Source organism: Drosophila ficusphila, unplaced genomic scaffold (genome assembly GCF_018152265.1).
Source record: "Drosophila ficusphila isolate 14025-0441.05 unplaced genomic scaffold, ASM1815226v1 contig_198, whole genome shotgun sequence".
Lineage (NCBI taxonomy): Eukaryota > Metazoa > Arthropoda > Insecta > Diptera > Drosophilidae > Drosophila > Drosophila ficusphila.
The window spans coordinates 10,235,691-10,259,176 of NW_025064092.1; the positions used below are offsets into that span (position 1 = coordinate 10,235,691).

Consider the following 23,486-nt stretch of genomic DNA (forward strand, 5'->3'; position numbering starts at 1 on the left):
TGCTCTATTTTATGTGTACTATTTTTTTCGTGCCTTAACCTTCCCCATTCGTAACTTAAACAACAATACTAAGCGAGAAAAAGAGCTTAAAAAGTGATTTCATGTTCGTTGTCGGTGGTTTTCATAACTTTTGGTGTTTGCTGTAGTTGATTTTGTTGTACTTTTAACTTGAATGGCGATTTCTTTGCAGTGTTGAATTGATGTCACTATTTAATGAACAGAGATCGTAAGATCCTGAGTAAGATGGAGCCAATTATAAAACTGTCGGCTGGCATCTTTTGGGTTTCGTATGTTTGTCGTGCAACCCGAGATGTTGGCCAGAAGATATCTATGGGAAACACAAATGGTGAAAAAAAGGCCGAAAACTGATGATAAAATGAATGCATACAAAAAAAAAACAGTGTTATAATTAAATAAATCAATAGTTAAAGACCAGCTAATGCATAGCATACTCATTCAATTCAAAAAAAATTGTAAAGAATTTTAAGATGGACCCAAAAAACATATGCAATTTTGTTTTCACTGTAAAAAAAAATAAGAAAGGAGAAGAGGCAGGGCAACAAGTGCGGAAAGACAAGGCAAAAGTAAAGCAGCTGGACAAACAATTTCAATTTTTTGCCAGATTTCCTCGTCGTATTCTTTTCATTTTTCCGTTTCTCAGCCTGGCGAACAGTTTGACAGCCATTGTACCGCGGGCGAAAAGGGTCGGGCTGCACCTGCAGTGGCAGAATCAAATGGCCAAAACCAAAAAACACATAAAAACGAACCGCCAGACGGATAAAGAAGCGAATGAGACGGAAAATGATACAAAGCTCACAAACAATTTGGCCAATTCAGCACTTTCCACGCTCAGCTGCAGTTGATCGATGCCCCGCCCTCTTCTGTACTCCTCCCCAGCCCCATGACAAGGTCAAGTTGCAGTCAGTTAACTTAAATATCGCTAAAGTATTTGTACACAAGATCAGAGTTTCCTTTTTCCGTCGCTTCATAAACTTGAGACTTTTGATTTGACTGCCAGTTATTTACGCGGCGTATTTTGAGCCAGTAAATTAACTCCTAGGCTGCAAACTCTGCTGGCTTCTCCAGTTCATATTTGGATTTACTTAATGCATTAAATGTGGATTTACAACTTCCTATCTACAGATAGAGTTCAATTTGCACAACGATTTCAAGCTCCATGGAACGCCCCCGCAAAACCAAAGAGCCCCAAACACAAGCGGCAACACAAACAGAGCCTGAGGGACTCATTGTGGTGAGTCGAAACCCCCAAAACCCAGAAACACCCCGCTATAAACTATTCAGACGCTCCATGTTGAAAGCCCCAGTGCAAATGTGAGGTTATGTGCGAAAGCCCCAGCAGAAATTCAAATCGGAAATTTGTTGATTCCGTATTTAATATTTGGTTTGGCGGGCACATAATACAATGCACAATATAATGTTTGGTTCGCCAACCTCGGGGCAAGGATTTATTGCGCAAACAAATCGGCGCATAAATGAACAAACTGCAAGAATTGCACTGGGTATGAATACAGTGAGCTTCTATGAGGATATATTTCCCACAATTTTTAATACGATCAGCGAAAATTATTCGTCTTACAGTATAATCAGTATAATGCAAATGTAGATAAAAATTGGATTATTTATGTGGCATTCTTTTGCGTCGTCGCAGATAGATCTCATTTTGCCTCGTTGCAAACAGATCTTCTTGTATCTAAAAGATCGTCTTCCAATGAACGGAGGAAATGCATTGCACAATAACGAAATAAGATATTTTCTCAGGGAAAAAACTAAGAAAAATATAAAGAGGACAAAATATGATCCTATCTCACATTAGCTGAAAGCCGTTTTAACACTTTTGGAACGTTTTTAATCAGAATATGACAAAAAGTTTCGTTTTAAGTATTTTGTAATAAAACTTCACTAAAACCACGAAACTTGAGTTCTGGAATCTAGATTACGGAGCCCATTTCACAGTTATGCTTAATGATTCTGGTTCCATTTTTATAATTTTCACACAGAAGAATCACGGCGAAGAAAACCTTGAGAATTCCAGCAGATCGTGGAAAAGCGAAAAATATTTTTACACTCTTGAAAGAGAAGCTCAGATAAGCGGTTTTATTTTTACCCTGACTCTTTTGTTTTGCAGCGAGAACTGTAAAGATGTATTCATAGAAGTCAATCTTAATAAAGTTTTACTCGAGCTTCGATTTATAATATATGCCTGCCATATTTTGATAGGCGGAAAATTGAGAGCAGAAAAACAAAAAAGCCAATAATTGCAGCGGATCGTTCGAACTTCGAATTTAAATTCGAACTGCAAGCGCGACGGTTATTTTCAGTTCTCTTTTGTGCGGCTCCTTCTAATTTCGAAATTCCCACGGCTGTTTGTTTTGTACTTGTTTCTCGTCAAAAAAAAGAGCTGAAAATAAGGGAATGCAAAAGAACAAGAAGAAGATAACTTACCCGCGTAACAAAAAAAGCAGCTGTCGCAGTAGCAGATCAAAAACAGCGCTGCAAGCAGCGACGCCGACTGCGGCAGTGACGGCATCTTGATGACTGTTGTTGGTTTTTTTGGACGACGTCGGCGCAGCGACGACGCCGCTGATTTGGGCATTTGTTGTTGTTGGGTTTCCGTATCTCCTAGATTTCGTTAAGTTTTTCTCCCGGCTTTTTCTCTACTTTGTAGTCTAATGTTTAGTTTTAGTCACTCATTTTTCACATCTTTTTTGGCTGAAATATAAAACATAAAACATAGAGCGAATCATGAAATTTTAAACGTCACTTTTTCAGTTTTTGCTTTGTGCCAGTCATTCGCGCATTCACAAACTCACACAAGCACACCTGCCACAGGTAGAAGCGAGCAGAGAAAGAGAGCGATCAAAAACGAATAGAGAGAGGGAATGAGAATGCAGAAGCAAAACCAAAAAATCTCCCTCTCTTTCGCTCTCACTGCTTTTGAACCCTTTTTCTTTTGGGTTTTTAAGACTGGTTTTTTGAACCCGTTTTTCTCATGCAATTCTCACCAACACTCACACACTGGCAAATATCCGTAACTAAGAAACATTTAGTAAATTTGTTAATTAAACAAATGTTTGTTTCATTCTGCCTGGCTTTTTGGCGGCATAATTTCACACACAAAACATCGTCAATAAAACAGAACAAAAAACCAACAAAAAACGCGATCGGTACGAAAGAGAGAGATAAAGAGAGAGGACGCGCTTACTGCTTTTTCTTCTTTTGGGTAAACGCTGTTATTTGTTAATCGGCCAACGAGTTTTAACTAAAACCTTTAGATTTGCCCTCAACACGACAATAATAAACAAATCAAGAATCGCGCTACTCGGAAAGTCGCAAATCGTTCCGCAAGCGAAAAACTGAGAAACAACGCAAGCGAGAAACAACCGTTCACGAAGCGGGTCCAAAACAAACTGCGCTGCTTCTGTCGCTGCCTTTGCTGCTTCGGCCACGACCGACGATTCGCACAGTGGGATGCAAAGAAGTTCGAAGTTGAAATTTGTAAATAACACGGTGTGTTTTTTAATTCTTTGAAATAGTTTTGTAAAATATTTTAAAAAGTTTAACGGAAATCATATTTTTAAAAAATCTTAATACCAGATATTAAAAGGAAATATTATTCACACTAAATATATTCATATAAATATTATAATTATTTTAACAACGCTATCCATATTACTTAAATTGTAAGTTGTATAGTTTTTAAGTAATAATTTTTAACAATATCCAATAATTTTTTTAAGTCTTACAATAGAATAATTAATGCATTTTTTAAGCTGTTTAATACAAATATCGTGGTTTAATTGGATGAATATTATTTCATTGTGAGTATAAACTGCTGAAAATAAAATGTGTTCAATAAAATTAATGTTTGGTAAAACAATTAAAACAATTTAAGCGCATTAAATCATACCCACCACACTGTGCAAAATCCGCTCAAAGCCAGCACGCTGGTACTCAAACTCAGAACTGCCACTTCACTCAAATTTGAGCGGAAAACATTTGAGTGGCGCCATCTGGTTTCTAATTGCTGTTTGATTGAAGGAATTAGACGGCTGACTCAATCACAAACCGTAACCTTTACTGATTTGAAACAAATAAAAAATTATTTTCGAACATTCGTTAAAAACCAAATTTGTATTATGTTCAAACTTAGAGCGGAAATGCAAGACGGTTAAGTTTTGTATGAATTTTTACGAGTTTTTAATAAGAAATGGAGAGTTATTTTATTTTAAAGGCATAATATTAATGTAAAAAGTACTCTAAAGTCAACTCCTGCTGAATTTGGCCCTCTGGCATTGCGAAATTCCAGGAGCGATTTTAATGGAAAATGCATGTACGAATATGCAAATAAATAAATTCTGATTAAGTTACCCCCCTTTCGGTTTTCCCAGCGTTTTTCTTTTTGGGTGCATTCATTTTTTAAGTGTGTAAAACAACACATTTTGGCTATTAAACTTGGCATTTTCTCCGCATTAAAATTAAACACACACAAAATGTATGCAAAATGTAATGCAATTGTAAGTTGTGTGCGGTGTTTTTACCCATTTCCCCACACAAGTTGAAGAAGAAACAGCAACGCAACACGCAGAGAAAGATGCGAAATAAAATGTGCATTTCAAAATGCACTTAAAAATTGTTGTCGCTTCTCTGCGTGCGTGTGCGTGTGTGTGTGTGTGCTCTGGTGCGGTGTGCGTGTGTGTATGTCCCGCCAGAGGTCACAGGTCAACTTCGTCGCTTGCCAATTAAAACTTTTTATGCGCTGCGGCGGCTCCACACACAAAACGAGCAGCATAAACAGCCTTTTCAGAGATGACATTTAACCGAATGCGGGATACCATTTTGACATTCGATAAATGTTAATAATATTTCAAAGAAAAGCCAACAGTTTAACTGTTTGAAAATCAACTAAGGATAAAATAAATTATTTCTCTTTTAATTATTTATTATGTTTAAGTAAAGAAAGTCCAATAAAGTGCTTAAACGTTGACCGTGTCACGATATTTTCGCTAGTAACCACACACATACGATGGCAAGCGCATTTTCAAGTAACTTTATTAATGCGATTTCAGTTAATTAACAACACAACAATTACGCGGCCAAAGGGCGGCGATAGGGGGTGTTCCAGAGGCTAGGACTCGCCAAAAGGAGGAACTTTTTTTAATCAACAAAATATATATTATGAGAATGGCTGGCGCGAAGTGCACTTCTGTCGATTGCGAGAAATGAGGTCTTTAAATGCACAGATAAAAGCAACCTCATTGATGAAATAAATGAATTTCGGTTTTAAAAACAAATACAAAAATCATCCGGCAATTCTTTTCACTCTTTCTTCATACTCACTCTTTCAATAATAAATAAAAGAAAGCTGCTCGACTGTTTCACTCAATTTTGCATCTGCCCCCTTGCGCACACCCACGCATGTGTCGTATTGTTTTGAGTTGGAAATTTTGTCGTTTGCGCAACAAGTTGGCAAAATCCCACCAACGACGAGAATCTCGACAGCCGTGTGGGTGTATCCGTGCAATAGTATTTGAGTTGCGCTTTCACCACTTTCACTCCTCTGTTTGCCTGCCGCACAAGCACTCACACACACACACACGCTCAAAACCACCAGAGCCAGGCAAATCGGAAATCCAGGCAAAAGTTTTCTTTGCCCATCAAATAGAAAAAAGTGTTGCCTACCTTTCGGAGCTAAAATAACATGCGTCCTGCAAATCGGAGACAAGCCGTGAAAAGCGCAATCGTAGATTGAGCGGGAAATGAGCCACATTTTGCATGGCAGCCAAGAAAATTGAAGAGCAAAAAGCTGTTTAAAAATACCATAAAATGTCATAATATTAGCAAGGCAGTCAAAAAATAAGTGAAAAAATTCAAAGCGAGAGACATTTAACCGACGGCATTGGAGAATTTATTAAAGATGTTAAAAATACATTTCAGTAAATAAACGAAAGTCAAATTCGACGCAAATTAAGATTCGAATTATCAAACAATGCAATGACAGTTGGAATTAAAACATTTTAATAATCGCCGCCCCAGCTGACCAACCTGGTATTAAAATACATAAACAATTGTCAAATGCAATGATGTGTAAATAAAAACTGCGAAGATTAAACATAAAAATATTGACGCTGCTCAACGGGTGTAATTGTAATCTGGATGAGGCCACAACTTAAATGAAATCACATTTAAATGACCAACATAATTAAAACTCAAAAAGGGAAACTAAGATTAAACCTGAAAATGAGAAACTCCCTTTTTTGCCACCAATTAATTGTAATTGAAAAAGCTTTTCACATGCTCCAGATACCCATCTCCGTGTTATTTATTCCTCTATTTTGTGTCATTGCAATTTGACTCTTCATTACAAATTCCCCAAACTCCCGGCCAAAAAATAAAACTTAATTATGCCTAATTGAGTTAAATGATTAACGGAGCATTTCACCCCCCATTTCCATGTGACCTGTGATCCATTCAATTTCCACATGGCCAGCCGATTGGTCAGTCGGACATGGCTTAACACTCAAATTGATTTGAAATGTGCTTAAAAAATTATGCTACACACGGACGCGACGACAGAAAAAAAAAGTGAGTGAGTGTGGGGGAAATAGGAAAATGGAAAATAGCTGCACAGTAAAAAGAAAAGTCAAGTAGTCTGATACAAACTCAAAGTTCAGAGGGAGTAGTAGTATTTCTCTTTAAGTCAGTACTTTTGTTTTTCAAGTTCTTGAATCCAAGGTTTTCCATTTTCCCATAAGTAAAATGTTTTTTACTTTTATCTCTGATCGGCAGGCAGCAATTTCAACGTTAAATAAAGAGTAACTCAATTGTTGCGCATATAATATTCAATCATTTATTTCTGTGTGGTCAGTGTGCATACGAAATGCATTTAGAATAAAAAAAAAAAACAAATCACAACCGGCCAATCCGTTTCAGCTCCCCTCAAAAAACCCCCCTTTTGGATCCCCACGGGGTTTTGGTGTTGACAAGCTCGTTGGCAAATCACACAAAGTATGCAACAAAAACAAACGAAAACCCCACCGACAGCAACAGCAAAAAAAAAAGCAACAAAAACGTGATAAACAACAGCGGGGAAATTGGCAACTGCACATGCCAACCGACTTTGAATGCACTTTTCAAATAAACTAATTTGAAATTTAATTTAAAAACTCAAATAAGGAATTTAATGCTACTTATGTAGCTTCCTCACTTATAAGTCCAAATAAACCTTGGTTTTATAAATTTAATTATCAAAGAAACCTAAATTAATTAAATGTACACATAAGCTAATCAAGTTTTTAACTGGAGAATCATTAAATAGAATCATTGGCTGTCAAGCGCCATTATAAAATCAAGCACTTCCAATTTGAACCGAAGAGAAAGGGCATTATCCTAATCCGGACTAGCAGCTGTCAAATTTATTTGCGCACGAAAATCCATCTGCTTGGACCACGGACCGCAACTGCAGCCACGTACCCACCACCCCCTTTCATCCCCTTCAACCCCCTTCACCCCCCTTAAATCGCCCGCGGACTCCCATGGAGAGAAGAAGGGGGTTCGGAGGAATAGAAGCGCAACAAGTTCCAGCAGCAGCAGTCATTCCAATCCAATTCCTTTTATTGTTGTTGCTGTTTGTTCTTCGGCATTTGCAACATCGAACCCCCTAACCCCTCACCCCTCAACCCCTCACCCCCCCAATCCTCAACCCTAGTCCATGTTGCCAATCAACACCGATCCCCTCTGGCCCCGCCACCCATGGCCATGCCATTTTGACAGGGAAATAAACCAGGACTTTGCGTTATTGGCATTTGCCGACAATGTGAGCGGAGACTTCAGGACATCAGGACATCAGGACTTCAGGATTTCAGGAGACAGATGGAAGTGAAGATGCTGCACACGGGACACACGGCAGCGGATGTGGACATCCGGAAATGGACTGCCGATACGGACACGAACACTTTCGGCTAATCGAATTTAAATTTCTGTCAAATGAAGCGCATCGGGCGAATGCAATTGTTGATTGTGGAAGGTGCGAAGAACACTCAACACTTGGAGAAAAACTGTCAGAGATTCTTAGAATCACAGAATAATTCCTCATAGAGAGCCCATAACTTAGTCAATATAAATACGATTTCAATGGATTGTAGAAGCTGCGAAGAACACTCAACACTTGGAGAAAAACTGTCAGAGATTCTTAGAATCACAGAATTATTTTTACTTTTAGAAGTCCTCATAGAGAGCCCATAACTTAGTCAATAATAATACGATTTCAAGGGATATACCTGTTTTTTAATTGTCTGCAGTCATAAACTCTTCTTTAAGTTGACTAATTTTTTCTCGAAGTGTAAAGTCTGTTTGTATGCGGCAGCTCATTTATTCAAACATCCTCTTTGTGTGACTAATGCGACATTGAGTGAGCGAGTCAGCGAATCAGGAGTTGGAGTGGGATTATCCTGGAGATCCGGAGTTGATAGACTGTGGTTTCTCCTGTGCATCGTAAGTGGTGGGCGTGGCCCCGTGGGCGTAATTGCCGAAAACTAAGGTGTCAATGGCATACTGCACACATACTATACACTCGCATATCCGTTGCAAAGCTGATGATGGCCGTCATTACCGGATGTCGAACATTGTTAATCTGACACTTTATCGATTAACGAAATTACAACGCAACTTGCCCGTGGGCGGCAGGAGGTAAAAGAGGGCGTGGCCCGCCTTACAAGGTAACCAAATCATCGCTTAAGTTGTGACAAGCTGCTTTCCCCGCGGGGAAACTCGTCGATAATCGCTCAATTAGCTGCGAATTATGGCAGCTTTGTCGAAAAATGCGATTCTTTTCTATGCAAACAATTTAATTATTTATCGCAATTTCATTTAATTACAATTATTTTGCATGCCTGCCCGTTTGCACAATTTAATTAAGTGCTCTGCATTAAAACTCACAATGTTTGCACGCGCTTCCCTTTGCTGTTGGCAAAATGAAGGTAAAAGCCCAACTTTGTGAGCGGCAAAAAAAAAGGATTTTATGCTGGGTATAATCTGAAACAAAGCTGAAACACTTTTCGCACAGCTAACCAATTGAATGGAGCTCTCTTTGCCGGCACTTAGGGATTCCCCTCGGTTAACTCCCTCCTGTTTCCAATAAGTAATTTCGCTCCAATGCCGAGTGGGTGGAGCATTTGCGGGTTGGCCGGCTCTTGGCCGTCCTGCTGCATTGCGACAAGTTGGCGCTTCTATCAACTGGTGTCCAATTTGTTATGGACAGGTAAAAATGGCAATGCGCGACCCCATAAATCAGGAGTGCCGCTGGCCTCCTCCTGGCGGGGATTCCCAGAGGAAACGCTCTGGTCAGGGGCAGGCTCACTTGGCTCACTTGGCTCGCTTGCCAGACTGCAGACTGCTTGGCCAGCAGCAGCAGCAAATAGCAGCAAATAGCGCCAGCAGCAACATTGTTGCGGATTGTGGCATTGTCTTGCGGCATGCAACTCGCACCGTGGTGTCGAACCCTGGCTATCGCCAGTTATCCACTCGGAAATCGATTCAATTCGGTGGCTTGCGGGTAAAATGGTAAAATACGTACACATTTTTCATATTCGAGTACAAGTATTCTCGTGTGCACTGAACACTTTTTATTTCCCTTGAGAAGTTGCCATTACTATCCATATATATATATATAAATATTAATTTAAAAGTTTTCCCAATTAATGCGATCACTGTGCTGTAATTTTTGTGCGCAAAAACGCTACTTAACATTCTCTTTCTTTTCTCACAAAAAAAACTCATTAAACAGTGGTTAAGGATTGCATTATTTTTTGGCAACATCAAACTCTGACATCTCAACACTTTTGTTCTATCAAAAATTCTCTCTTGGTAAATTTGGTTTGCAAGGAATTGAAATAATATTGGAAATGTGTTAAAATAATGAAAATAAAGCTTAATATATCCAATTCTCAATCGACTTAATGCCAGAGTTCGCCCTCCGTTGGCGATTGTAACCGAGTGTAAGCGTTTGTCAATTATGTTTCGCATGCAGTTGAAAACGTTGCATTTCCGACGCCGCCGTTGCCATTGGCCAATGTCGTCGAGTGGCGACGTGGCCGAGAACAAAAGACGGTCAAAACAAAAGGCGCAGCGGTTGTGGGGGATCCAGAGACTCCCCTTTCCCTTTCCCTTCCCTTCCCTTCCTTCTGTGCTGTCAGTGAAGGGGGAGGGAGAAAAGGGGGATCTGGGGAAGCAGGTGGATATGGAAGGCTTTAGTCGGGTCTGGTCTTCGGTCTGAGCCCAGGCATCCGGAAGTTTGCGCTGACATTCATTACCATAATTCACAACAGCTTAAAACATTTATGTGGCTGCCGAGCCCCGAGCTCTTACAGACAGCCCCACAATCCCCACAACCCCCCTTCCTCTGCCTCTTTGGGGGAAGGACGCCTCTGCCCCTGCAGTCTGTTGTTTGCGTTTGGATTATGTGCAGGAGCATGCAAAAAGGGATAATAAGGAAAACTTGAAAATTTGTTGCAATTATTTTAACTGCCTGGAAATTGCCGTCACCCCATCTGCATGCGCCACCCAGCAGGCACTCCACTTTACAACTTATTTGTGGGGCGACTCGGTCCGCATATGACCCACGTGCCAAGACCCCCCAAAAATCCCCTGGCAAAATGTGACTCTATATTTTGGGTGTCCCATACGTGAACTTGTGTGGCTAATGTATGCCGTACACCCCCCACCCCCCACCCAACACTTTGGGGAAAAGGACTCCGGAAAAACTAGTAGTAGCTGACCAAGCAAAAAGTGAGACAGCAAACTTGACTTTGATAAGAGCCATCCCAGCATTGCATAGAGTAAAAGTGTGCCAAACGAGGGACAAAAATGTTTGCTAATATGATTACGATTTTCAACAAACAATTTATTGCTATTAATTAACTCTTGTGCGGCAGAGCGATTGGTTTAATTGAATTGGTTCTTTATTTGCTGAATAAATGGTGCAATACCAGTTTCCATTTCGAGTTAGTTTGCAATCATCTCTTCATTGGAATGGCTGTCCTTGCCAGATTTGTTCAATACTTGTCAGAGAGTTGCGTTCAGCTTTTCTATTCATTCAGATCCGGTTGTATCGTAAAATCTTCTATTTTTCTTAACACTGAGAAGAACAGGTAAGTCCATTCATTCGTGTCTGCAACATTGCGAGTAGGAAAGATAAACTTTGCACACAGAATGGCCAACTTTTTAAAGACGGAGGACCAGATGAAGATCAGCGAGATTGTCGAGAAACTGGTCAAGCAAAATTCCAAACGCTACACTAACGACGATGCCTACTTCGATCTGCCATGCTGTTCCCGGGACATATCGCTGAGTTGTCCGGAGATGTCCGGCATCCAGGCTGTTTGCGCCTTCGAGTCCATGGTCCCTCAAGCCGGATCCCCATACACTTACCGCGTTGGCCAACTGCTGAACATTGGGCGTCTGGTGGCCCACCGCATGGTGGATTCCGATGGCAACAGCAATGTGTCTCTCAACCGCGACCAGTTGAACGAACGTCTGCGATCCGCTGGAATCTACCACAATCGCCTGGGCAAACCCTGCGGACTTCTACCTGAAACGGAAAACGGTGGTCGTGGCGACACCGATCCCGGCAAGCGCAATCCCAATCTACCGACAGCTTGAAGGCTTCCCCTCCAGTTTTAATCTAATTGAATCACACAAATCACGGCGAAAATTTGATTGAGCTCGTGAGCGAGCTTTGGCTGTAAACACTTTCATCCTGATTTAAATAATAACATTTAAATACTAAATAGGATACCACAGCTCTTTTTTTCTTTATTTGAAAAAATATGGGAAGCAGCCGAAACCCGATTCAGATCATTAGAAAAGCAGTTGGCTTGTGCACGTGCCTGGATACCGTTTAATTACGTTTAGGGAAACACCGAGCGGATCTTGGCTAAATGGAAACTAAGCCAACGACAGATGCTGTCGCTCTGGCTGTCCCAACTGTCTCCTAAATCTGCATCTCCATTTCGGAACGCCAGGTTCCCCGGCGTCCCGTCTCTCGCGTGTCGTCCGTGTTTTAATGGCCACAGATTTATGAGCAGCTAATTTACTAAGCTAATTTGTTGAAATTTAAATACACTTGCAGCTGCCGGAGGCTGTGACAGCTGGCTGTGTGACACTTTTCAGAGTGAGATGTGATGCGGACGTGGGCGGTGGACTACTACAGCCACCACTCTTGCCACTTTGGCCTTCCCCCTTTTTTTTTTTTGTTGACGTTACTTCGCACGCACCACACAATTCCGTATGCAAATGCCGGGAACGACGAGGACCACCTGCAGAGCTTATCTTCCAAAAGAGTCGAGCAGATACACACGCAGAAATCCCTTGGTCAGTTTGGCCGGACAAAATGGTTTGAATTCACCAACGCAGAAATAGCGAATGGTTATTTGTACAAAAGCCGTATAGTCTTACAGTCTTATGCAATAAAAAAAAACGGAAAAAACTGGTTGAAGGCCATTTCAGTAGTAAAACAAACCACCTTTTTTATGTACTCTTGCCCCATAAAAGTGCAACCACACCGGACTCATTTGGGATTGGTGCCTGGTGCTTGTAGGGAAGCAAAAAGTTGCGAGTCACGACGACCGTAAGGCAGGATTCACGTACCGTCGGTGTCCTCCATTCATTGTCCTTCGAAAAGTCGCTTATCTGAGCTCGGCTCCTCAAGGAATTCACTTTTTACCAGTCATTATTCTTGGAATCAACGTGTAATTGGGAAATTATATCGTATACTATCTTCCTTACTTTCAATAATCACGTACTTCTGTTTAAGAATTGTATTCTCGGAACTATTGCGACAAAGTAATTGCTAAAAGAAAACTCCTCTATTGAAACAAGATACCCAGTGCGTTAGAAGAGCTCTTATGATGGCACATGTTTCATAAAAAAAGTGCATTTATCAAGGCCTGACCAGTTTATGCCCCCACTTTATTGGGTCTCAAGCACTCGTACCTGAAGCAATACATTTTTGATCCCATTTCACTCAGGCATGTGTGTAAAACAATATTCCTGATCAATTTAGAGGCACGCTCCCATGTCCATGGGCATAATGAAAATGTTTGCAAATCGCAAAAGAACACTTGTCGGGGGGCTTCGGGGTGACATGCCCATGGGCGTAGCTTGCAATAGGCGATAGCGGTTTGCCAAGGGGCTTAGGGTCCCGTGGGGAGTTACGGGGCTAACAATTGTAACACGTATTCATTTCAAGCGTTTATGCGTTGCAAGGCTTTGTTTCTACACGCAAAAAAAACATTGATCAAATAAAAAAAATTTACATGGTACTTCTAAAAATTTACTTTACTTATTTTTATTTTCAGAGGTAGTACATCACAAGGAAGGCGCTTGGAATTCCCAACCGCTTATTCTTTACTTTGTTTTATGTTCAGAGATAGTACTTTACAAGGAAGGCGCTTAGAATTCCCAACCGCTTTTTCTGAGTATTTTCCGTGTTTAGTTTTAAAGGAATATTTTTTGGAGTGCTGGCTTTATATGCCCTGGCCACTGTCCACCATCGTTGGGCCTGACACAGTTTTTGTTGCACGAGTCCTTGGGTTCAGTACCCGCCTTTCTCTGTCCGGTTTTTTTTTTGTTTTTGCCCTCTTTCCCTGACTTTACTGTACTGCTCAACTGGCTGGCGTGGCGTGCCTGTGCGCTGACAGTAAATGCTGAAAATTGAGTGCAACTTGTCGTAACTTTATTTTCAAATATATGCGGAAAGGACTAACCAGACAATGCACAATACACTCACATCCTTGCACTCGTTCTCCACATAGCCGCACTCAATGAGAAATGTGTGGCGGCGCGCATTTAACATGCGAAAATCAGGCGACAAGAGTAACGGAGTTGTTTAGTAAGAATATTAAAAGCCATTTCTAAGTTACTCAGCAATAAAATAGTGGAACAATCAACTCGTAATCCCGAATTAGCAGAGAAACAATGGGCACTTCTTAAGCAAGTTCAAGATCCCATGAAGCGAGGATTCGGTAAACGAACCTCAGAGACTTTGTTAGCTATTGAGTTGTTTTAGCTGAAAGGCAGATATCCTTCTGGAAAGCCTTGTCGCCTGTTCCACATTCATATGTGTGTGCTAAGTGTTTTGCAACAAAGTTTTTGCGTGCTTTTGTCTGCCGACTACCGACTACCGACTACTGACTACTGACTGCCACCTCCCTGCACTTCTGCACTTCGTCCTGCCGTGCCGAACCTCACCGAGATCCCTTTCCGCTGCGATTCCTGGGCCACGGCCCATCACTCCGGCTCCGGTGCGCGAGGCTGGCTGTACGGATACGGCCATGGGATTCGCCTGGTTCCATTTGCACAGACAAAGAAAATCTGATGTGCTTCGATGATAGTATTTTATCAAATGTACAATACACTCGTGTTTCAATTTAATAATTTAACAAAAAAAAATATATATTTTCAGTGTGACTTTGGATTGAACTTATCAATACATATTTGTGAACATGCTAATGTTTTTTATCAGTGCAGTACAGTACTCGGTTCCCTTCCTCGGTCTCGACTGCATAAGCTATGTGGTTGTCTCCTTTCAGGCTCAGGACCTTCCTCTTCCTCTTCCTCTTTCCTCTATCACGCTCACTGCGGTAATTTTAACGAATATGCTAGTGCTGGACAATTTCTCTTGTTCATTTTGGGTCATAAGTCGCCAGCAAAGTTCCTTTAGGATGTAAAGATCCCTCAAGGATCCTTTTTTGTTCACAATTATGGATTCAAGTACTTTATCAGGAAGCGAAATTGCAGTTGTATACCAAATGTTGTGAACCAATAAAATCTTTTACCAAAATTATACTTATGATTCGCAAGTTATTTTTTTTTACTTAAAACTTTTTGGTGGAAAGGGGTAAACTTAAGGCGAACAATTCGGAACACAACCCAAAACGGACTTTTGTGCTTTAACTTGGCCACACTGTACCAAACGGCACGCCCCCGAAAAAGCCACTGGTTAGCCGACTACTGGCCACGCCCACACACTCGACAAATCAATTGGCAATCAATGGACAGTGTCCGCTGGTTGTGGTAGTCAATAAATTGCAGGAATTTCTACATCTTGGCTTCTCCCTTTTTGTCGACGGACATTTTTAAGGTTACGCGTTAAGTGACCATAAATAACGGAAGAAGGCGAATAAGAAGAAGAAGCAGAAACGGTAAAACCAGGCTTGCACCCACATTTACCGTTATGCAGCTGAAGGATACGTGCGTTTGGACCTTATTTTGTTGCATTTTTGAGTGTGTTTCATATAAAATTCTCAAGCGCAATTAAAGCGTGACTTTAGTTGCCTTTTTCAACACCTGAAATTTTCCGCCCGTGTTTTCTTTACGCTCTCTGAACAGATTTTGCCCTTTCTTTTGCCCTTTCCTCAGATGCCCAAAACTGATATTTCCCCACACTGGCAAACATTGTTGAAAGTGTCGGAAGCAGTGCTCTAAACCCATCCCGAAGGTAGGATAAAAAAATGCGCATCCAGTGAATGTGGAAAGGACTTCTTTGAGTTTGCATTTCTTTGCCGAGCCAACCAATTTAAATATTATGCCAACAAAGAAAAAAAATTCACGAGGTAAACGGGTAGGGGAAACGGGTTTGTAAGCGATTAAAGTGTTTATGTCGAAGTCCGATGCTCTGGCAAATCATTTTTGTAAAAGACAATACTTTTGTAGAATAAATTGTTTCAAAAGAGGAAAGAAATATCTAACACAAAACCCTGTGTATTTTATACATTGCGATTAAGTAAATGTAAAATCTGGATTTCAGGACCACCAAGGATATCTTAAAATTTCCACAGCATACTTTACAGTAATCGAGGAAGTTGATTTTTCAAAGCTTTGGGTCAAGAATGCATACCACTTGTAGAGGAATTTAAGGCAACATTTTGCTGAAATGTTTGAGAACATTTTGATGGCCGAGAATACCCTTTCACACACACACACGCACACTCGTTCGCTTACCCACACACACACACAGACGAGCTGGCATTGTGTGTTCGGACAGCCGACAGCTCAATTCTCAGCTGGAAAATGCAGAATGGGCGAAACGGGGGGCAAAAACACATCTCTTTTGAAACCTAATGCGCCTTTGGCCTTTGATAGTTCAAACCTGAGTGGGAAAAAATTGAGCCAAAAATTGTAATAGAAATTTTTGTGCTGCACACACACATCGTCAAATATCGACAAGTGATGGAAATGAAGTTTCCCCTTCGGAAAACCCTGCAGCCTACAGGAAGTTTTCTAGCAATTGCCCAATTGTGTGTGCGGGGGTTTAGGAATCTTTAAAATTGCTATTGTCGATGGCACAAGGGCATCGCAATTTCACTAAATTGGTAGAGAGATAATTCTTTATGCCTTCTACCTGAATATTAAGACTGAAGACTGGACCACGAGCGCATTTCCAGTTGGTTCTGTGCTGCCCCAGATGTAAATTCCAATTTGACATTAGAAGAGCTAAAACGACTTCTAATCGGCACAAACTATATTTGTCGGCCAGCAGTTGGGCGCCATTAAAAATACAAAGCGGGGAGAGTACACTCAGGAAAAAAAGAAGCCATGATTGCGAATTAATATGCACCACATGCAAAAGTCAAAAAGAGTGTGCTGCTACTTTTTTTTTTAACAGAATCAGATAGATATTCGACTGATGGACATGTTTATATACAAAGGAAACACAATATGGGCATACGAGAATCTAATTAAAGAATTAATTTAACGCAAATAAAGCAGAGGTGATTGGGTGACAACTGTTGTGTGTGTTGTGTGTGGCAGCACGTGGCAAGTGTTGCACATCGCACATCCTCTGGGCTGCAAAAACAAGAGACTCCGATGAGGCAGGCACACGTTCGTGCTAATGGCAATGCAATTAATTTGCATTAATAATTGAGTCAACGCTTCGAATTAAAATGTATTTCAATTTGAGGCATATGGCAGACGGCCCTGAGTTGTTTTGAATTTCCGTCTGCAAATATTTAACTCAATTATTAGCCCAATGAGCACTGATATCTCCGATTTAATTGTTTATCCAACGCACACATATTTGCACACTGAATGCTGCTGTTGCTGCTGCTGTTGCTGCCAGCCAATAAATATGGAATTCGACTCATTCTCACATCGTCAGCCAGGCCATAAATGTATAAGTATTCTTTAAACTAATTACCACTGCCATGAAATGCCCATTTGCATGTGCGTCGCCTGTAAGTCGGAAAATGTCGGGCTTTTTCGGATGATTTTTTTTTTTTTTTTTTTGCTGCATACTCGTATTATTATTAAAGTTTACATTTGATTTGCTTGTGCATTCGGTTGCGGCGAACATGTAACTCAAATTAATTTCAATTTGCCGTAAATTATTTGACGCATTTGCACAAGCATGTAATTTATGCAGCATTTAATTGCGAAACTTTAACCGCAAACTAAGCGTAAGGTAAACAAATCAACGAATTTAAATTTTCCAAGTCTGTGATCAGGAATGTTTGCAGCTGTATTGAAAATTGGAAATTAGTGCCGGTTACTACCATTTATCTATTATTCGAATTGAAATAAAGGAATGGAGTATGCAGCCTCAGAATCTGGACACGAAAACCCAGCGATTCCGATGACCTAACATTATTGCTCTAGGATTAATTCGAGGACTTTGAAATTCTCCTACATTCTGAAGCCATATAATAGGGTATTGTTTTGGGAAATCCAATCCAAGCCTTTGTTCTCAGTGGCCGTCTTGAACAAATCTTAGCTTGGGGATATGGACATTGGTCGGATATATATGCCAGCACATACATATTTGATGCCAGACGACGGACATTCCTAATGAATAATTGAAGCAGGCTGTGGCTCAAGCTTAAACTTTCCGTTGAAATGCCAAACTGCTGTGAAGAAGACCGAAAATGAGCGGGGGTTATGGAAACCACACACATCACCACATTCATCAAAACCGAATCACCGAAGGATATTCGCTTGGCATTTTGCTAGTAAGTGGGCCAAAGGACTCCCCGGGCACAATGGTACTTACATCTCCCACTTGATTTGCGAACTTGTCTTTGATGTCGATTGCTGGCGGACGGACTCAAAGTCCAGCCCGTTAAATCCTTCCGGCTTTAATAGATTTAATCTTTCAAACGGGATTATTGTGAATGTACCTAAAAAAAATATTTATTAATACACATTTAGGCGGGTGAGTGTTGGAAAAGGATTAATGATTAAATAATTACAAATCTTGATATTTTCTTTCCTTTTTTTTAGCCGTTCAGTTTTTAATTTATAAAGCTCAGTTATCAGTTTTCTCTGTGTAGCCATGGGAACATTCCTGCGAGTCATATGCAAGAGCTAAATATTTTAGCAGGCCAGTGTTGGCAGGTGTCTGCAATTACCCGAAATTCAATTAAGTAATTATGAGGTCAGCGCAGGCTGGCTCATGGCGATTTAATGCGCCTCCCGTTCGACCGAGCGCCCACTATAAAAAGTTGAGGAGCAGCGGATCCGGCGATTAAACGCCATTAGATCGCCATGCTGTTCCGCAAGAGCAAGCCAAAGGACGAGGACGAGGTGGTAACCTTCGAGGAGCTCACCTCGTTCCCGATGAAGTTCTACAAGACCATCGGCGAGGATCTCTATTCGGACAGGGATCCGAATGTGTGCAGGCGCTATCTACTTAGATTCTACCTGGTGCTCGGTTTCCTCAACTTCAATGCGTACGTGGTCGGTGAAATCGCTTACTTCATCGTGCACATCATGTCGACCACAACTCTATTGGAGGCCACTGCGGTGGCGCCTTGCATCGGCTTCAGTTTCATGGCCGATTTCAAACAGTTCGGACTGACGGTGAATCGAAAGCGTTTAGTTCAACTGCTCGACGATCTGAAGGAGATATACCCCGTGGATTTGGAGTCGCAGCGGAAGTATCACGTCCCCTTTTACCAGAAGCACATGAGCAGGGTCATGAATTTATTCACCATCCTCTGCATGACCTACACCTCGTCCTTCAGCTTTTATCCGGCCATCAAGTCGACCATTAAGTATTACCTACTGGGATCGGAGATTTTCGAACGCAACTACGGTTTCCACATTCTGTTTCCCTACGACGCCGAAACGGATCTGAGGGTCTATTGGGTCTCCTACTGGGGACTGGCCCACTGTGCCTACGTCGCCGGGGTTTCCTACGTCTGCGTCGATCTGCTGCTCATCACGACCATCACCCAGCTGACCATGCACTTCAATTTCATAGCCGACGACCTGGAGGCCTACGATGGCGGCGAGCACACGGATGAGGAGAACATCCAGTACCTCCACAACTTGGTCGTCTATCATGCCAGGGCTTTGGAGTAGGTTTAAAATCTCTATAATCTAAAATCTCTACATATCTAGAATTCACTCCAAAGACTCCTGAAAGAATGCTATTCGTTCTCCTTTTACTCATTAAAAAAGAAGCATACTTTCCGGTGTATTTATAAGAGATTTTAATTCGCAGGAGAAATTAAGTTTAAAATTCTTCATTTCTTGCTGCAGCCTCAGCGAGGAGGTTAACAACATATTTAGCTTCCTGATCCTTTGGAACTTTATTGCCGCCTCCTTGGTGATTTGCTTCGCTGGCTTTCAGATCACAGCCTCCAATGTGGAGGACATTGTGCTCTACTTCATCTTCTTCTCGGCCTCGCTGGTTCAAGTCTTTGTGGTCTGTTACTACGGAGATGAAATGATTTCTTCGGTGAGTATTGAATAGTAAATTCAATGAAACATCTGCTGACATTCTAATGCTTTTTAGAGCTCTCGGATCGGCCACTCCGCCTTCAATCAGAACTGGTTGCCCACCAGTACCAAATACAAGCGCATTCTGAAATTTATTATTATGCGCAGTCAGAAACCCCGCCTCTATAAGACCTCCCACCTTTCCACCGATATCTTTCAACACCTTCATGAAGGTAATCAGCATGTCATATCAGTTTTTCGCACTCCTCCGCACAACTTACTATGGGTAAAGGAGTCACTGCCTTCAGTTGTGGCTAATCGGGAATGTAAGGTAAATGAATTGTAAAGTGTCAACAAAATGTTAAAGAAATAGTATGCATTAAACAAATCCAGACTTCTTTTAATACTCCTACTGATTCTTGTGAAAACGGAAATGCATTCAGAATTTTCCCATTTCCGAAATAAGTTTTTTTTCAGGATTAAAGAAAGAGCTTTGGCCTAAGTAGTCATAAATGTTTATAGCTAATTTTTTTACAAACCACGGGATGTTTTTAAAAATAATAATAATAATCCGATATTGTGGAATATATAAAACCATTCCACCCACACTTGCATTTTAAAGAGCTGCATCGCAGCTTAATTTGCATGTGGTCCTGCACCTGAGGCAGCTGTCATTTTGTTTCTGTAATTTTTAATTGCATATCAGCATTTTATAAATATTTACATCCCAGCTGAACACACTCACACACACACACACTGAACACGCACACAGCTGTATGCCTTTCTGGACAAATAAATCAATAAATGTCAAAAGCAATCAAAGCTCATAAAATGTGTGATTGCCTCACCGTTCTGGCACTTTAAAGTGGAGGGTGTGATAATAATGTCCGTTTGATATCTGAAGGCCGAAAGCCGTTTATTTGTGTTATATAGCTCTTGACAGGTCAAGCCATTAAGGCTAGATCCATAACCGGAGGTCGGCAAATGATCAGCGATTTGTAAGACACGCTTTTTGCGATTAGATTGTCGACATGTGTTAATTTATTGTGAAGTTCAAAAGTCGTTAAATTTTTAAGTGATTTATGTGGACAGAGAAAAATTTCGTACCTATGAGAAGAATATCAAATGCCAGTTCCTGAGTAACTAGAATATATTTAAAATCCCCCCAAGTATCATATTTAATAGCTTGTAACTCCGAAATTGAAACCAACCAGGTTTCACATTTAACTTGCTTTGTATCTGCAAGGGCTTTCCTGTATTGTCATTTCGGTTGACCGTTGTTGTTTGTTTATTGTTTGTAATGAGCTTGCCAAATGAAGCTGCCCGGGAGCTCTTTATTGATTGGAAAAATCGGAGGCCTTCCTTTTTCGTTCGTTTTGTCCGGACAGAGTCAACAACAAAGTACCGATTTCATGTCCTTGACAGCTTCACGTGCTTATAAAAACATATACGTGTTCAATTGTTTGCCTGGAATGCACACACATTTACATGGTTGCAAGTTTTTTTTTTTGTTGTCATCACCATCTTGTTGGTTTTCAATTAAGCAGCAAATATGCACAAAGAAAAATATTTTCGGAAGGCATTTCAATTGCAGTTTAGTTAAGACCACCCGGGGCGACATCGTTGAATTGGTTTGGTATGTAAACCACCGAAATACATTAAACTTTCATAATTTATAGATCCTTTCCTTTCATTTGTGGTTTCACTAAAGGAAAACTTGGCAGAACCGAAAAGTGTCTTGACATCCAACCTTGCGGCCATTCTGGCATTTTTTTTTTAACTTGAACACCTGAATCTCGTAGCTCCCTCCACTTTAAAGATTGTCAGCTAGTTAATGCTGTTTTTGTGGCCTGTTGTGGGTTGTTCGGTGGTTACAACTTTGCTGCAGTACAGCCACAAAAGACACATCCCCATCCACAAACACATGGTGAAATTCTCCCAAATGTGCCACTAATTTGTGAGCATGTGGAAATGTTTCCTTGGCCCGGGCTTTTTATGACCATCTTCCCTCAACGGGAGCGGATATAAAGGGATGAATGGAGGAGCAGGAGCAGCAGGAGCAGCTTGCAGAAGGCCGTGTTAGCTGCAGGTAAGCACGTGCCAGTTGCCAGTTATTAACAATTCGGATGGCCTGGCACAATGTAGCGCCACACGAAAGGGGTACAGTTGCGTTTGCCACCCTTTAGCTGTCAAGCGCTGACCTGCACATGCTTGTCGGACCGGAATGCAACCCTGAACATGCTCACCTAACATAACCTAATTGACAATTATGTCGAAGTTGCTACGGTCCAGATGATCTTCGTGGCGGAACTCAAAAAACACTAGATATTTGAAACTTTTTAGGGTTGCAAAATGTAACACAATCACAGGTTCCACATGGGCGGTAATTAATGACTTGGCTCCAGCTAGTATTTATAGACCCATAATTGGACTGAAATAAAACCAATTATTCCCTTCAGCTTAATATTTTAGGTAAACTGATTTTCCCTCTATGCCACGCATTAGGGCGAGTGTAATGTAGTTGAGTTACCTTTTTCACTGATTTTTCAACCCCAGCCAACGTACACACATGTACGAACCTGTATTACATTTTGTACATTTGAACAGCCAAAAATGCCGTGGAAAGTGGGCGAAAGTAATATGCATAATGTAAGTAGTTACACAGGTAAGTAGGTAACTGTGTGTGAGTGGCGGTGGGTCGGTTGCTACTGGTGGTTTGGTTGTATAAGTACCTTTAATAACTTTACTTACACGATGCTCGTTTATTGAAATTCCCCACCCGGGGGTGGCACGCGCCGCCCTCGGTCTTGACTTGACTTTACCTCGCCTCATCTTGAACAAGTTTTGGTTTAGTGTGGTTCGATCGGAGGATGTCTGCGTGATTCAGTAGTATTGAAATCTGTGAAGTTTGAAAGAATAGTTTTATCTAAATAAGTTGAGTGGGAGAATGAATATTACTACTTAAATGGCTGAAATTAAATGTAAAGAGCTATGATTTCACTTATTTGTATCCTTCAAAATAAGAAACTAAGACTTGCTATGACAAGTTCATTCTTGTGTTGCTTAAATTATCCCACGTTGGGCGCCAATTATGCGTTACTCTGCACTCTCCTACTGTTCCATTTCATATATCCCGAGCTTAAGCCGCTTAAGCGTGTCACGCTGCCATCTCAAGACAGGCGACGTGCCTCCTGTCCGTGCTCGCTGAGTGCCTGTTGGGTATTTGCACATTTTAACGGATTTAATATGAAAATTAACAGCGGCACACACATGCAAACGCAGCAGCACACACGCATTACTTAATTGTGCACGGGTGTGGGAGTTTGAGTAATTTTCGTTCATAATAATGAATCCTTGTGCCTGTTGACGCAAGTCGCTGGCAAAATAGGGAAATGAGGGGGAGGGGAACAGGCAGTGTAACAGCTGCACTTAGTTGAAAAAGTTCCTAAAATAGCAATAGCGAGCTAACCCCGCACCCTAATACAGATGTGACAGCCCTTCGGCGCACACAAGTTTAACAATTATTCAAGACGTGACTTTTTGGCATTTAAATATTTATGCGCACACGTTTTCGGCAACATTCGCCAAACAACAAGAGGCAGAACAGCCTGTAATGCCAGCACAGCACAAGAATGATAAGTGCACCTTAAACTCCTTTTGTGGCTACCCAAATTATGAATGGAAAGGGTGTTGCAAAGTTATAATGTTAGTAAAGTAATAATACCATTTACTAATATATCGTTGCTTCC

General features: G+C 41.1%; 3 protein-coding genes across 14 annotated transcripts in view; 2 read left to right on the forward strand and 1 right to left on the reverse strand.

Moving 5' to 3' along the window:
- Nucleotides 1-3,426, reverse strand: part of LOC108092860 (protein sidekick) — a 79,010-nt gene extending 75,584 nt beyond the window's left edge. For 11 of the 12 annotated variants that reach the window (XM_017192693.2, XM_017192692.2, XM_017192691.2 and 8 more), the window contains exons 1-2: nt 3,224-3,426; nt 2,464-2,730 (exon numbers count right to left, since the gene is read on the reverse strand). In XM_017192693.2, coding sequence (XP_017048182.1) covers nt 2,464-2,614 — 151 coding nt within the window. In that variant the 5' untranslated portion in view covers nt 2,615-2,730; nt 3,224-3,426. The other variant, XM_017192683.2, reaches the window with a different exon arrangement.
- Nucleotides 3,427-11,045: 7,619 nt separating this feature from the next.
- Nucleotides 11,046-11,809, forward strand: LOC108092831. Its single transcript, XM_017192635.1, has 2 exons — nt 11,046-11,165; nt 11,226-11,809. The coding sequence occupies exons 1-2, from the start codon at nt 11,047-11,049 to the stop codon at nt 11,674-11,676; spliced, it is 570 nt and encodes a 189-aa protein (XP_017048124.1). The 5' UTR covers nt 11,046; the 3' UTR covers nt 11,677-11,809.
- A 6,696-nt stretch (nt 11,810-18,505) lies between these two features.
- On the forward strand, nt 18,506-20,055 carry LOC108092824 (putative odorant receptor 92a). Its single transcript, XM_017192628.1, is given in 4 exon segments — nt 18,506-19,373; nt 19,558-19,756; nt 19,814-19,912; nt 19,914-20,055. Coding segments are annotated over 4 exon segments (1,227 nt in total). The 5' UTR covers nt 18,506-18,558; the 3' UTR covers nt 20,028-20,055.
- The last annotated feature ends 3,431 nt before the right edge of the window (nt 20,056-23,486 follow it).